The sequence below is a fragment of the Ostrinia furnacalis genome, unplaced genomic scaffold (assembly GCF_004193835.3).
Source record: "Ostrinia furnacalis isolate ACB-3 unplaced genomic scaffold, ASM419383v2 OfSCF0416, whole genome shotgun sequence".
Taxonomy (NCBI): Eukaryota; Metazoa; Arthropoda; class Insecta; order Lepidoptera; family Crambidae; genus Ostrinia; species Ostrinia furnacalis.
Genome location: NW_021130655.1, coordinates 107017 through 124307, shown reverse-complemented (window position 1 = coordinate 124307; position 17291 = coordinate 107017). Strand labels below are relative to the sequence as shown.

General features: G+C 36.0%; 1 protein-coding gene across 1 annotated transcript; it reads right to left on the bottom strand.

The window, feature by feature from the left end:
* Positions 1-14550: 14550 nt before the first annotated feature.
* On the bottom strand, positions 14551-15791 carry LOC114364358 (pancreatic lipase-related protein 2). Its single transcript, XM_028320486.1, has 2 exons — positions 15606-15791; positions 14551-15527 (listed from the first exon to the last, which is right to left on the bottom strand). The coding sequence occupies exons 1-2, from the start codon at positions 15751-15753 to the stop codon at positions 14581-14583; spliced, it is 1095 nt and encodes a 364-aa protein (XP_028176287.1). The 5' UTR covers positions 15754-15791; the 3' UTR covers positions 14551-14580.
* Positions 15792-17291: the final 1500 nt, after the last annotated feature.

Here is a 17291-nt window from a genome sequence, read left to right as displayed (position 1 = left end):
ATCTCATTTCTTTTTGTATTTTGTAGACAGCAGTTATGTATCTAGAAAACTGGACCGAAATTGAAAAATTTTACTCGACTTGGCGGTTGCACTACCGTGCCCCCAAATATTTTAGTTTTTCCTTGATTCATACACCAAACACTACTTATATTCCAAATTTGAAGCTTCTAGGTCTGCTAGAAGTGCCTTAGAGTTTTGATGATCGGTGAGTCAGTGAGTCAGTGAGTCAGTGAGTCAGTGAGTGACAAAATTAAGTAACTTTGACCCATTATAATTCTTAAACTACTGGTTCAAATTGAATGAAATTTTAAATATACCGTGTCTTTACAATGCCTGCATAGCTAATGAAAATTCAGCCTTCTAGTTTTATCCACAACGAAGTTACAGGCAGTCGAAAATGGACTGAATTGCTTCGAGAAAAGGATGGTACGACCGTGCCGCTTTTTTGCTCGACTTGGTGGGGGCACTGCCGTGCCCCCAGATTGACATCTTAAAGCTCACATTTCAAAAAAAAATTTTTGCCCTGTCATATTTACCGATTTTTGTCTTTACGGGACTGATTATGAGTATCAAATATAATAATATAGAATATAGACGTGATTCAACAATCACTTACCTTACCCCTACCCATACCCCTTACCTTACAAAGGTAAGCTTTGGTATTCTGGAGCACAGTAAGAACGAGCAATTTAATCAACTGCCTGTTGCTGGCAGTGGCCGCGGCAGCCTTTTCCGTTTTCCTCATAAAACAAAACCCACTTAATCATTTTTGTGACGTTTTGGGTCCCCCGTTATAACCACAGTTCGGTAGTGTTCGACGCTTGTTACCTTTACCTGAATTCAGTGAGTTTGTCTCTACATTATACTAGTTAGTGCAGCAAATAAATGCTTACTTACTTACTTACTTACTTAGTTATTTATCATATGGTTCGCGACTTCGCATGCTTATTACATTGAATCTTAGTAATATGCACTTCTAATTTGTATGAGGCTGTTTACCTAACAGGTACACGTCAAGACCTTGATAATGGCAAATCAAAGTGTCTTTCTTTCTTTCTTTTTACATAACCACGTAATCAACATGCGGGTGAAATCATTTGTCTTTGTTATGTTCACTAGCTAAGTTTATACTTAAAACTGTAGTCTAAAAGTAAAAGGGGCTCGTCATACGCTCGGCATTACGTAAATAACCAGACAGGCTAAATGCGGACTGTACAATACGAGTGTTTTTAATGAATGCGAGATTTTTCCTTGTCAAAATTTCGCAATCGTTACATTTCGAGTGTTTGTGAGCGAGTGAGGAGCGGATCGAATGTGTAGGCGAGGCGACACGCGCGAAACTGAGCCGGTGTTGAATCGGTGCCAGGCGCCAACCTACCAAAATAATTTTCATCTCCGTGCACTCATCAGTGGCCTCTCCGAACAGTATCGAGATTGCACTCGGATTGTCTATGTAGGTTACCTACAAACCACTCTATAAAATTGGTTACGTTTGTAAATCCAATTTGGTCGGCTACTATATGGGAGTGTTGCCTAATTGTTGGGATTCCTGAAATGGATTCTGCCGTAGATTTGTGAGATACATTTGAGCTTCCTGAAAACATTATAAATATTTTATTTATAATATTTACTGTAGGATAAATACTTTATATTTATGTCTTATTGATGTCTATTTTAGAATGCTTTATTAAAATAAACTTACGTAACCTCAATAAGACATAAATATAAAGAATATACTGGTTCTATAAGACTTTTGAATGTAATCATCATATAAGAGTTCAGACTTCACGTGTCATTTTCTTCAGGAAATAACTTTAGTCAAAATGATCAGTATTTATCAACATGATTTAAAATGTACTTTATAGAAAATATACATATGATGTGGAAATATACATAGTAGGTACCTACTTACGTGAGTGTACTTAACTGGATTTTTATTTATTTACACGTTTCTTTTGTGGTAAATAAAGAACTTGCCAAAATGTGTAGTACCTACTTACCTTACCGTAGATACCTTACGTACGCCTAAGTGACAATTTGTCACCTTCGGGACTCTTGCGACATTCAGGGCATTAGGTACAAAACTATGTTCTGCATTACGAAGATTTTTTCGGCACAAATGGTTGGTGGGCATTAAATCCAGACAGATTTGGTGGAATGGTGAGCCTACTAAATGGCCTACCAACCCAAATAAGATTGTATGTAGTACAAGAGCATCGTGTGTATATTATGTTCTGCAAATAAAATGTGTATTAAGGCCATGAATAATATGGGCGATAAAGTAAGAATTTGCGGAGGCAAACATATTTATCTGAATAAAACAAAGCGGCGGCGGAGACCGCGGAAGATATTTACGCGACGTGTCTGCGAGGTTACGGCACAACAAAACTCCGCTTAATGTCCCGACTTTCTCCTGAGTCGCGATTAAGTTCCAACTACTGCTATAACTGCCCTCTTGAGAAATCGCCCCCTTATTTACTGGCCGCAACTGGGGCGACATTTAATTTCATTCGGGATTCCATCAGTCGTGTTCGTGCTCTGTATTTTCATACGAATACCTGCTACAAGTTTGTTGGTCTAACTGTAATTACGGGTGTCCCTCACGGCCAGTGTGACACTCGTTTATCCAAATGTTCCACACTCTTTCATTTGCTTGTGCACTACCACCGCAGCGATTACGAGGATTGTGTTTAATCTGCAAAGGCGAGCTGACATTTTGTCAACGCTTTTTCATTTTGTATTCAGGGGACAGTTAGACAACTAAAATAGGTAGTGGTCGATATACTGTAACTGGAATAGTAGTTTTGAAGTTATTTTGTACTTATAAGTACGTATTCCATTTGTTATTAAAGAAGAAGAAATGTGATTTGGGATATGGAAAATCCTACTTCCTACTAATATTATAAATCCGAAAGTTTGTATGGATGTCTGGATGTCAACATGTTTGTTACTCTTTCACGCAAAAACTACTGAACGGATTTTGATGAAACTTTACAGTATTACTGTTTATAACCCAGATAGGCTATAATTTATGACGATTAGTGACAAACTAAATTTCACGCGGGTGAAGCCGCGGGCAAAAGCTAGTGTAAAATAATTATAAGTACTAATTACTTAGTTAGGAAAACGCGTACTTAGCAAAAATGACAGAAAATGCTATAACGCAATAAAGTTCGCCTTTGGTACCATCTTTTGTGTGTATAAAAGTTTTAATTAAATATAACACTATGAATTTTTAACAAGTATTTTTTCAGTCTCATTAATTACCTTAATTAATTATTCGTGTGCTTATTTGCAGATAATATAGTATTTAATTAATTAGCAATGTATAAGTAATCCCACTAAAATTCAGACACAGGCACGTGGGAATTTTGTTAGGGGCTACAATAATGGGTTTAGCAGATATCGACACAAACATTGCTATTATTATATCTAAACGTAACTTGGGCTTACAAATAAAATAATATTTCTTGATAGTTTATCACCATGTAAATGTTTTAAAAAACTTGGAAATTGAGGCCTTTTTTGTAGTAAAATCTATCCTACTAAAGCAATTATCAAGGTTATTAAAACGATTGTATATTAATATTTGTCTTGTTTATCATTAATTAAACAAAACATGTAATAAACATAAATGAAGACCAACGTCAAATTATACGACACGACGAAGGGCGAGGTCCTTTCATTTGGACTAATAATGTGTGACACATCACTGGCACCGCTGACCTACGGATACTTATTTGTATTTGATCATTATCGTTGTTATTGTTTTGTTTTGTGTTGTTGCCTCTAATCATCTTTGATGAAGATGTTGTGAAGGATTCGTCCTTCTTGGTAAATTATTTTATCTTTTTTTGGTTGTTTCAATGCAGACATGACATATTGAAAGTTAATTTAGCAAACTTATTAATAGGAGAATCACGAACATAAGTTTTTACTAAATTAGTTTTCAGTAACTTATTTTAAAAGCATGTTCATATACGGAAATAAGAGCCAATGAAAACAGTAGCATTTAAATGTCAAATCCCCACGTGAACTGGGTCTCTAAAATTCAACTGTCGGCCAAAACCTCTGTATTCGCGAGTGACGCGATGCGAGAGAACTTCGTAATTGTTGTCATGGCGCGCTCAAAATTGAATTTTCTTTTTTAGCAGTCCCGTGAACTTTATTGTGGAGAGAAAGGGAAAATGAAAAGTGATTATTTTGTACAGTTAAAACCCTTCCATTATTTCAGTTAAGTTACTTTATAATTTAGAAAGTTACATAAATAATACCTAGACTAGTTTTGCGAAAGGTTCCAGATTATTTTTATACCTAATATTTACGATTCAATTTTCCGCTTACATAATGTTGTATGAAGTCCAGTGAAATCTTCTAACACGTATCTTATCGCGGGACTTGTTCTTTAGTCGTAGACTACATGACAAAACTATTGACCTACTAAGATCGACTCTGTGTCTGGTAAGTACTTAGTCTTACTGGAATTTTAGTGTAAAATGGCATCTATTATAATTTATGTCAGCTTGATTTGTCCGAACACCAACAAAATGTTATCCCTGATTTTCAATTTCACCCGTTTCTCTATTATTTTTCGAATCATCATTATTACTACCTAATTCAGCATAATCAGGATGCTCTGGGGTCCGTGGGTAGATGCAGTAACTATGCTAAGTTTGGTTAGTTATCTCATTGAAATTCAATTCAGAATATCAATGAAGTCGTTACAGATAAATCGATTTGATTGAATTATAAAGGTTAAAGGGAATGTCAGTAAGGCGATGAAGTTTCAGGCAACTACTACTAAGCTAAGTACCTAAAATGTTTGAACTAGGTATATGACGTATATTAAATGCGTTTTGGAGTCCATGTAGTGTATAGTTCCAGTGTCATGTACCTCTGGAGGGCAGGAACAAGGAGGAACCTATTTTGAGCAGAATTGGATCGAGTTCAGAACAACCGTAGCATTTACGAAAGAGTAAGTAGCTGAACTTCGCAGGGTAAGTTCGAGTTAGCTACTTTCCTAGTACATATTCATGGAAAGTTTGTATTACCAGTATTACACTGGAGAATCTATGAAACTAGGAAGAGTAATCTAAATCTCAAAAGTTGTAAGTAGTTACACTTGATTCATGTTTTGCGGCTAACCATTAGGAGTAGGTATATTCTAAATTTAACAAAATAAATTCGCAATATTTCTACCCATCTACCTAAATGGAATATTTAGATGGCCGAAAATAATTTTAATAGAGCTGAATTGATTAATTGATTAAACGCAAAGACCTCGATTTACAGTAATTGTTTAGTCTTGACGTAAGAAAGTACATTCTAATTTTACTACATTGATGTAGTAAAATTAGAATGACAGGGATGAAAACTTAAAAGCTTCAGTGTCAGTATTTAAATGGCTCGACTGGAAATCGAATTCATAAGAAAGAAATCAAAATTTGTTAAATGAGCTTTCCCCTTTTAACGATATTTACTCTTCATTACCGATCTCTGATTTCATTACAATATCAAATATTATCTCGAATTGAGCGTCGCAACTGATACACATAATCCCTGCTTTTCACGCGGCAATGAAATTATTCGCGGCAAAATGTGAAATGTAATGAAAGTGAAAAGTAATTAATTTTGCCGATAAGCTTTATTAACAAAAAGAAAATAAACAATTTCACGGAAGGCTGTATTCCATCATAATCAGATTTCGTTTTGAATCCTGTTAAAAGCGACAGGGTTATTTCAAACGGAATCTTATTTGGGAAATTGTTTGATGTTTTAGATTTTGATTTTGCCTGTTAGTTAGGTTCTGATGAGTAGGTAAGTAAGTAAGTATTATATTATCGAAGGGACGGGATGTCTCTGACATAATACAGCAGGTGCGATAGTGGTTAAAATACCTGTCTTGTTATGCATAAAAAAAGTTTACTAAGTTCTAACAGTTATTATAATTAGGCGCTGCGGCGTCTTTCCGTTCTATACATGGCCAGAACGCACCCATGGGAAACTGCTGCGTCTTTCCGTTCTATACATAGCCAGAACGCAAGGGTGTGAAACTAATCGAGTATAGTTTGGAGATGACTTTTTTTACTAAGCTCCTCCAAACTATACACGACCAGTACGCATATGCTGCGTACTGCTCGCGTATACTTTGTAGTGACTTAGGTCAATTATCTTGCTCCAAAATATACATCGCCAGTACGCATACGGACTAATCATGTATGTATTGTAATAAGTGCGTGATTACAATTTATACGCGAGTAGTTGCATGCTAGTCATTTTGTCTTATTGACCTCTCTTTTCTCTTTCTATTACATATTAATTCATATCTGCGTGTCTACTTTAAACATTGAATCATCTTTCGACACGTGCCATTGTTTTGATAAAGGATTTTTTGGTGTTTCTGCCATAGAAAAGATATTTGTTTTGGGGCTGATATTTAATTTTCACCAATTCTCGAATAACTCTTAAATTAAGAATTGTGTAGGTATGGAAATATGTCAAAATGATTTTGTTCTTGAGATAATCGAACCCGCTACCTCCGGAATAGTAGTCCGTTTCGAACCACTACACCAAACGGCCGATAATACAAACCTAGCATTTAAAGTCTCGCATAATGTATTAATAATGCACGTTGAACTTTCTTCTCTCACTCTCTCTCATTTTAAATGAATTTATGATTACACTAATAATTGTTATTTAATTTGAAATCTACCTAAACAATTTAATTTCAAAAACGACTTACAATAGTGTTAAAAATCTAGATTTATTATAGATTCAGTAAAATAATAATATTTTATGTACCTAATAATATCGAATAAATGTAATTTTAAATATAATTCCATATTTTACTAAATCAATATCAACTAAACACACTCTAGTCAAGTGTAAGTGGTGTAGTAGAAACTAATCGAGTATAGTTTGGATATGACTTTTTTTACTAAGCTCTTCCAAACTATACACGATCAGTACGCAAAATTCGTGTATAGTTTGGAGTCACAGATTTACAAACGGGCACTACAAAATATACACGAGCAGTTTCCTATGGGTGCGTTCTGGCCATGTATAGAACGGAAAGACGCGAAACTGCTCGTGTATATTTTGTAGTGCCTGTTTGTAAATCTGTGACTCCAAACTATACACGATTTTTGCGTACTGATCGTGTATAGTTTGGAGGAGCTTAGTAAAAAAAGTCATCTCCAAACTATACTCGATTAGTTTCTACTACACCACTTACACCTTGACGGGACTAGAGTGTGTTTAGTTGATATTGATTTAGTAAAATTCAGTAAAATATGGAACTATATTTAAAATTACATTTATTTGATATTATTACATAAAATATTATTATTTTACTGAATCTATAATAAATCTAGATTTTTAACACTATTGTAAGTGGTTTTTGAAATTAAATTGATTAGGTAGATTTCAAAGCTTAGTAAAAAAAGTCATTTCCAAACTATACTCGATTAGTTTCACACCCTTGCGTTCTGGCTATGTAGAACGGAAAGACGCGGCGCTGCGTTAAATCGCTTTTGTATTTAGTAAAAATCTCCACGGTAGAAGAAAATAAAATATAACATGCTACCAATTGGGTTTTAGGTGTTACTTATCAAAGTAGTAAGTAGGTACATATATTTCTTTACATTTCAGCATCAATGTAAATACCGACTTCTACGGATTGCTGAGTTTTCTTGAATAAACTTAATTCCTACTCAGCCTCTGTCTGGAATTAACAAGTTCTTGGAATCAGTGAAATGAACTCGCGAAGTGAAATGCATGCGGAATGTTAATATGCTCAGTGCGTGTTGCGTGTTTTAATGGAACGATGGCTTTGCTACCACTCGAATGAATGAAATTAAGTTGATTTCTATTTTTATATGTTATGTATTAAAATGAAAATCAGCGAGTTTTCCAAATTTTCTAAAACATAAGAAACATTTAAGGACATGTTATAACAATTTTAACATAAAAGCTAACCTAGTAAATGTCGTAAATAGATCAGTTTAAAATATTAGGCATACTAATTGTAAGTTAGACTACTTATATGAATGAAGTTCATATAAACTTATACAAGTGGATTTCATTCAGACCATCGTCCTTAATTAATCCTATGTGGATTTGAAATCTTAAAATATATCAGTATGTATTAGCTTACCTACCTACGCTATAAAGGTCAAGTAACTAAGTTGCTTTTCTTTTACTTGTTGCGTCGGACCTCACTCTTAGTGTACGTCACGATTAGGTCTAAAATCAACTTCAATTTTATAGCAATTACGCTTGTGATGTACCTTTTGATAATAGATATAATATGCTCATGTGGTAGATCTAAGATAGTTTATCGTGTATTGTTATTTAATAACAGAGAACAACCTACACTGTAATGAGGCTTTGTTAGAGCGGTTAGACAAGCGCACGTAGGCGAAAATAACAACTAAATGTTATCTCAGTTGGTAGAGTCAACAGCATATACATTTGTGTTGCAAAATAATCCCTATTACAACAGAATAAGATGCCACAGTGTTTAGCTTAATGTGCTGCCGTCTGTGCGTGTAGAAATGATAGAGCGAGTGTGTTAAGTCCACGTGTTTGTGTATTAGCCCCCTCCGAGTTGTAAGGCAGTTGTTTAAATGTCACGCTCATTATGGAAAGGTTTCAGACTCGGCAACAAACAAAAACCTGACTGGCCGAGTTTGGAGTTCAGATGTTGGTGTCCAATCTCACCCAATTTGAACTTTCTACAGGAAGTACTTTATTTTACAAGCAATTCCGCAGCACGGTTCCGTTGTCTCCATCACTCCCTAAGTACTTGACCTTATCTACCTGATTGGAACATTTTGTAATTAAAAACAATAAATATCAAGCAAGTGAGCCGTATAAAGTTTAAATCCTTCACAACTATGTATAATTGTATCATCCACTATCTACTCTAAAATGTTTCATATCAGATCTTAATTTATACAAGTTTTATGTATCTTTGTTACGTACACATTAACAACCTTGCCCAACTTCGATTTTCGGAACGTGTTATCAATCTGGGTAAATGAGTCTCTTGTTAATTTAATTAGTAAAACCACTTTGTGTTGATCTCAGCGGTCATACATTTCGTGGTTCATAGCACAGTTGAGCAACTGTTATCTAATAAATGCATTAATAACGCTTTCTGCTTACAGAGACAATGTAACGGCTTTGTCAATTGCAACACAGTTTGATGTACTAGTGGTTAGTAACTAGCAGATAGCAATATAGTTTGTAATAGATAACTAACTGTAGCCTAAGTTTTGCCAGTCCAGTTTGCAACATGTGGGTCACACCAATTTTACAAACGTATCACGTATTATGGCGCTGTAAATGTGTTAAAGAACACCTAACGTTCTCTGTAAAACGTAGCAAGTAAGTTAATACGTTAAGTAATTTGTGTCACATAATGTTCTTACTCTAGTTACAGGTATCTTCCATTAAACTTTCCGATTGGTACCTAATGACCTAAAAGTAAAAATAGATTCGAACTTCAATTTTGGTAGATTTCAAGTCCGAACCTATTATAAATTAATAATTTAGTATACTTTATAATAGAGGTCAACCTAATTCTAGATACATATTTATAAAAATAGAAAAATGATTTAGTTAGGCTTGATAGACACTCGATACTCGGAATCGACACAATGCTGAACTTGAACAAAACTAGTTTTTAGAATCTTATTTCTAAGATCTAAGATTACAGTAAAGTACTGTCTACAAACTACACTCGGCGTGAAATAAATCGCACCTCCCGCGACAAGCACTTTCAAACGTATTCATCCCCACTTCCCACCAATATTGGTACCATTCGAAAGCCAAAGGATTTTACCCCAAAATTTCCGCTTGGTAATGACCTAAAAGTAAAATTAGATTTGAACTCCAATTTTGTTATTGTTAGGTTTTAAGTTCAAATCTATTACAAATGAATAATTTAGTAATACTTTATAATTGAGGTCGATATAAGTTCTAGATATTTATATAAATAGAAATAAAATGATTTAGGCTTGACAGCCACTCGATACTCGGAATCTACACAATGCTTTATTTGAACAAAACTAGTTTTTAGAATGTTATTGCTAAAATCTTAGTTTATAGTAAGTACTGTCTACAAACTAGTTTATGTTTACATTGTAATTTTGAATGCAGCTTTAGCCTAGGCGGCCTTTAGACCCTTTTTAGTCGGCCGATAGTTGGGTCGGGCTGTTAATCAGTATGGACATGTATGGAAGTGAGCACATTACACCGATTTGGTATAGGCCGATTCTTCATACAAATTAAAATCGGGCCCAACTATCGGCCAACTAAAAGTCGATGGTCTGCGCCTAGGCTAAACTCGTACTCCAGTAGCAGGTACAACCTGAAGGTTGACATTTAGTTGATGACATTTCCTTGCATTCCGTTGATACTAATTTTAGAATGAATGCTAGTAGGTAGCTCCAGTTACGTGATGGTGTAATTAGGGATTTGAGCGGGGCGACAAAGCGTGTTGCCGTTGGTGGAGCGCGATAGTCGGTTTCATTACGAACTGACACGTTACTACAACAAGTTATTTGTAGCCCGAATAATAATAATAATAATAATAAAAAACGGCCTCTACGTGTTGGATCTGTATCCCCACGCAAGCCTTATAAAGGACCGGGCCACTTTTGACCCGTGAGCTCCAAAGCGTACAAACATAATAATAATAATAAATCTTTGGACAATTTCACACAGCGCCAGCTAGCCCCAAAGCACAAAATATAACAGAAGGTAAACTCATGTATGTACCTCGTTTGCATACCTCTCTCGCTCGCACGCTCGGCCGTCGCGCCAGGGTTGTCTTGTCATGTGTTGTGTTTATTTCGTTATTTCGTCAAGAAAGACAATAACAGATATCCACGTATACTTATTTATATTTAGTACGTTATTATAGTAATAGTTTGCAAACAAATACACGAGAAGGAAGTAGTATTTAGTTGAGTGGTTGACACTATTATCCAACTAATATAGGTATTATAAATGCGAAAGTTTGGATGTCTGGATGTTTGTTGCTCTTTCACGCAAAAACTACTGAACGGATTTTGATGTAACTTTACAGTATTATTATTTATAACCCTGAATAACATATAAGCTATAATTTATGACGATCTGTGACAAACTAAATTTCACGCGGGTGAAGCCGCGGGCAAAAGCTAGTTATCCAATAATTCCTAAAACCTCTCTAAAACAATTCGATATTCCTAATAATTGAGTTGGCTTTCAACTTCAATTGAAATTCAAATAAATAACTTACATACCTCCCCGAATCAACTGGTAATTTAAAAAATGAAAATTCGGTATTTAATGATGAGTTTAAGCAACCAAATACCGAACAATTATAATACGACTTTTTCTGTTCACTCATTTTCGTCAATTTCGCAAAACAAAATAATATCACAGGCGGTTGACCGGCGCGTGACTCAAGCGAACCACAGCGAACGTGTGGCGAACGTCTGTCGCGCCACGTCGCGCTCGCATTCGTCCAAGACAGTCTTGCTAGGAGCGGTGTCTATGTGTGCGTGGCTCGAGCGCGTTTAGTATGGAGTTTGTCTTCTGTTATATTTTGTGCCCAAAGTAAGCAACTTAATGCTTGTGTTATGGGTGCTGGCTTAACGGATATACTACTTATATACTTTTTTTTTTAAATACATAAATATTATACATAGACACACCCAGACCCGTCACAGAAATTAAAATTCATCATTTCAATTTCTGCCCGGCCGGGAATCGACCCCGCGACCTCTCGGCATAGTAGTCCGTTCTGAACCACTACACCAAACGGCCGACAAATTGAACTGTGTGCTTACCATGAGTTTACGTTCGGAGTGCTCGCTAGCGAGTACGTCAAAAAAATCTATGAAGATTTTGTTTCTTGAAAGTAGCCGCTAGGGGGCACTGTACAATATGTCATACATTTAATGTCAATTTTTTACGTAGTCGCTAGCGAGCACACCTAACGTAAACTCATGGTAAGCACACTGAACAACTGAAAAGAAGAAAACCAACAACTGTCACAAAACACGTGGTTAATATCTTATGTCACATGTCAGTATATCAACACGGAGCGTTGCTCTATAAATGTAATGGCTGCGAAGTCGGTACGCGGCGAGCTAATCGCTGAGTAATTTTTCTCGTTATTTCTACATTTTTTAGTGTAGCATAATAATCATGAATAAAAAATGAAACTGGTAAAAAATTTATTATTTACAATATATTAATAAAAACGCTGGCTACTGCTGGCCCATTTTAATTTTGCCAATATTTTGCGATTAACTAGCTGTTTTATCTGGGCTATGTGTAGTGTTCTAATTTACAGAGTAGCTTGATATTTAATATTTATAATATTGGCTAGCGCTACAACATCAGATGCGATACAGCTTTTGCTGTCATTGTTAGCGGACTTGGTAGATCAGGTATAACCATACAAACACCAGTAAAGATTTGATTAAGTAGTAAGTAAACCTATTTAGTTGTAGGTACTATGTTTTATGATCGCTACATACTTGAATGTGTTTATAAAATACCATGGACTTTCCATGTATTGGGTTTCGATGTATAGAGAAACCTAGATTTCTTATCTAGATAAACTGAACGTAGGTAAATACGTCACCTTTATGTATAGGTTGTAAATTGACTTTACAACCTATACTTAAAGGTGGTGTAGTTTGTAAATTGACTTTCATCATTGCAGTAGATTTAACAAAGCTATTATTATGGTCGCGGATAGGAAGTACATATTTAGTTCAGTTATATAAATAAGTATTACAGAATTAAGTCACGCACGTTAAAGAAATAAAATTAAAATCTTTGCGTAACGATCTAAATGCAAATCTTGTTTGGTTGTTGCTCTTAATAATTAAATTATTTGTATGTAACAAAATTTGGGAACACATTTAATGTAAAATTAGCTCATTGAAAGCATAAAATTGCTTCGTATCAACGCATTCCCCTTGCAATAACAAACATTTCATGGTTGATTAAAGATTTTTATGGTGTTGCTTGGCTTGCGGTAATAATGGCGAATGTCGTCATTATTACGGTTACACAGTGACTATAATCAGGTGATGTAACGAAATGAACCTTATCACGAAGCATCGCGGCTTCTGACTGCGAGTGACAGCCTATTTAAGAATACTTAATGGCTTTAATCATAGTGTAGTAAACATCAAAGGAAAATAACGATACTCAAAACTAATAGCATCTAAATTATTAATATCAGTTCGTCATTTTCAAAACTTGTAGATGGGATTTTTCTACCCATAAGGTAAGCGTACCTATATCAAAATCATGAAATTGTTATTTTTATACTTTCGCGTTGCATAATTGACATTTGAAATTGACTCAGCCTGTGACCGCGGCCGGGCAACCTGGTCAAAACTTCAGGCACAAACAGGTAATTATTATTACTTCATTTCGTATCATGTTAATCATGAAATTATTTAGATCATTTACAATATACGAACTAAATACCTACAAAAATCCAGCGTAGACCTAACTCTTATCTTCTAACGTCACCTGCAGATAGATCGCAATTCACTCGCAACACGCTGCAAGCGTTAAGTGGATGGTATCAGGCGCGGCCCTGGCAACGTTGCGCGACGTTGCGAAAATGTCGTTTCCATCACGTGTTGCCGATCAGACGACAAACCGGTGTTTCCATAACTTCGTCTAAAAAACCATTTCAGATACTTAGAAATCATTTAAAATGTATTGTTCTCGCTCCCAAATGAAGCAACAATGTAGCATTGGTTTCACTAGATTAATTTCAGTCTTTCAAAACCAAAATTTCAATGTTATTTCAAAATGGAGTTTTCTAGAGCTAGATCTTGACAGAGAGCATTATTAGCAGATAATTAATCACTGTCGGTTTACGATTTCTTTATGTCCATGACACTTTGCATTCGACGCGGTTAGCGAATTACCAAACATTAGCGGAAGTGGGAACGAGATTAATATTGTAGGCATTTATTATTCTAATGAGTTCAGCAATTTTGTACGTAGCTCGTACTCTACGTATTCAAAGCTCAAAAAAATATAGGAGATGGAGAACTTAAAATTGAAATAAGCACCTTCTTATATAAATTCGGCATGAAGAATGAGGTGGTATTTTTTCTTTATTTTTAATCTTGGTTTCATAAAGCGTTGTCATATTTGAGTAGTGGAATCATTCCTTAAATAAATACAAATAAAACGAGACACTGTATTACATACATATTTGATATTCTATTTGATATTATTTCAGAAATGGGGACTGTTATCTACTCGTATTACGTTGCCAACTGATGATTGTATAAAGGAAATTGGATAACTTTCCAACATATGCAAAACTTTTTAAAATATAGGTAATTATCGACTTTATCGCTGAAAAGTTCTTCGAAATTTGATAGCAATAAAGTCACTTACCAAGTTTCTGTAGATACCAGCGAACCAATGCGAACATACACAGCCCACTTTCAGACAGGAAACTTTGCACAAGAAAAAACTTTGTTTTTGTAAACGGTATGGCAACAATTTATTATACGAAATATTCTTTGAAATAGCCAATTAAGTGATATTAAGGCTTTCTAACCAAGGATCAACTTTTGAATTCACAGATTTTGCTCCTTTCATTCCAAGGCCGAATGGCGAGTGTGACGAGGTTCTCAAGTAGTAGAGCCCTCTGGTCGCGCTCGACGAGCCGTATCCCAGCACTGCATAGTCCTTATCAACACACTGGTTTTTCTTAAATTGCTCCCAATTCTCACACTGGACACCCACAAAAGATTTCGGGTTTCTTACGCTTTCTATATACACTTCAGCAGCTCGCAAGTGACTGCAGGAAGGCATGAAACATCCTGGCTGAGTCGGTCCTCCGCCATTGATGTAAAAGTCTGAATGACCCAGAGGCTCAATTGCTCCTTGAATTAATCTGTTCGAATGAACCACATCCACATAATTAGCATCCGTTTTATCCAGTCTTTGATCGCTGTGCCCGTATGAAAAGCAGGGTCCCGCCGGATCCAGGCCCGTGATGCGGCCCAAGTTGTGTCCTTTGTACTGTCGGAAGTATTTACCAGCCCACCCGGCGATGTGTGCACCCAGACTTATGCCGAGTAAGTGAAAATCTTCAGCGTTCGCTCCAAAATTTTCTAAGTTTGCAAGTAGGTTTGCTAATCGTTTTCCAACCAGCCGCGCGTTATGAACGGAGAGGATGTACCATTTGTTAATCATTTCCTCCGCGTCGACTAGCAAAACGTTGAACATTTTCTTCTCATTGTATGCTTGAGCTAAGGCCAGAGGCACTGCCGACTGTGAGTTGTCCTTATAGCCGTGAATTACAATCTTTGTTTGCTTTGATATATCAAAATTAGCTGGCTTCGTGAGTGCGACATATGCGGCGTCGATGGGGTAGGTTTTCATGTCGTTACCATCCAGGTATATAATTTTCATTGTCTTTATTAAGTCGTTTTGATCACTTAGCGAGTTATATTGAAGGTCCATTAATGCTCTACCTGTGAATACATATAGCACATGAATATTGAACGCGTTTGTTCGATAAAGAGTGTAACATGAAAGTTTGATTTACTCACATGCACCGGAAAGTTTGGCGTAAACAGTTTCGGCGAAATTGAGATCGTGTCTCGGACGAACTTCGGTTGGCGGCATCTTCGCCGGGAGCGTCACGACAAGTAGGTATACGATGACGACGACAGTTATAGATATATTGAAGTGGCGCATGGCCTGAGCCCTCGACCGCTAAAACGGTCACTGTGTCACTGTCCGGCGAGAGAGAGGTGCGCCCGCGCAAGCCGCCACTGTAGTGGACAACTTGGTGGGGGTTATCTGGTGCGAAATACTATTGCATTGCTCTCAATGAAGTTGTCACGCTTCGTCATGTTCGCTGATTGAGACCAAGTGCATACGGTCGCTGCTGCTGTAATGCCTAATGAGTAGAGATGAAACGGATAGTAGTTTGGCCGGATACCGGATACCGGATATCCGGCCAGCTGCTAGGCCGGATAGCCGGATATCCGGCGGCCGGATAGTTGGCCCATTGTCTCGTTGCATGTCGTGACGAGTTTAGCGCCGCACAGGTGCTTCGAACGCAATCAGTGGGTCTATTAGTAGACTAGACTAGTCACACTTTTCGAAAATCGAATCAGTCCGAATAGAATGTCGGATTTTGACACTTGTCTAGGGGGCAGATAAATTCGGGCGATTTCGGTTGCCTTCGTGAGTGTGTGATTCGTTTACTTGCTGCGTAATCTGACCGAACTGCATCATCATGACATCAGACCATCAGTGAAAAATGATCGCCTATTTTATTTGGCAATATTTTTACTTAACGTACAGGGTGGCCAAAACAGTGAGGTCTAAAAGAAAAATTTAGATTCCTTACATCAAGGTGTATCTAAATCACCCCCATGTGTATAATACGATTTTGCTTAGTTTAGGAGATAGAGTTAATTTTGTGATATTTTAAAATTCTATGACCTACTAGGGTTTAAAAATGTTTATCTTTATTTTGGGTTGATTTTTCTCAGATTTCTTTTTTTTTACAGATTCGTTATTAATTGCAGATATTTGAAAAAATAATCACCTTCCTATCTTTCATGCAAGATACAAAAGTTTTGCTAGAAACATTAAAATTATGCTTTTAGCAGAACACTGTCAAACTTTCAACTTAAAAGTTTAAGTAAAAAAAATTACTGCCATAGGTCCAAAACCATTTCAAAAACTGCGCCGTTTCCTGAACATTCATAATAATACAAAAAAAAACATGTACTTAATGGGCCACTATTTCCTGTAATCGTTCCACTAAAGTAGTAAGTCGGAGATTCCGTTACATGTTTTTGACTTTCTTAGAGTGAATTAATATTGGGAATCCTGTTATTTCGGAATAATATTTTTTTTACTTAAACTTTTAAAAGCATAATTTTAATGTTTCTAGCAAAACTTTTATATCTTGCATCAAAGATAGGAAGGTGATTATTTTATTCTATCAAATATCTGCAATTAATATCGAATCTGTCAAAAAAAAAGAAATCTGAGAAAAAACAACCCAAAAATAAGATAATTCTTTTTTAAAGCCTACTAGGTCATAGAATTTTAAAATATCACAAAATTAACTCTATCTCCTAAACTAAGCAAAATCGTATTATACACATGGGGGTGATTTAGATACACCTTGATGTAAGGAATCTTTTTTCTTTTAGACCTCACTGTTTTGGCCACCGTGTATATTATTTACTATTTATGTATTCGTCATTAGAGTG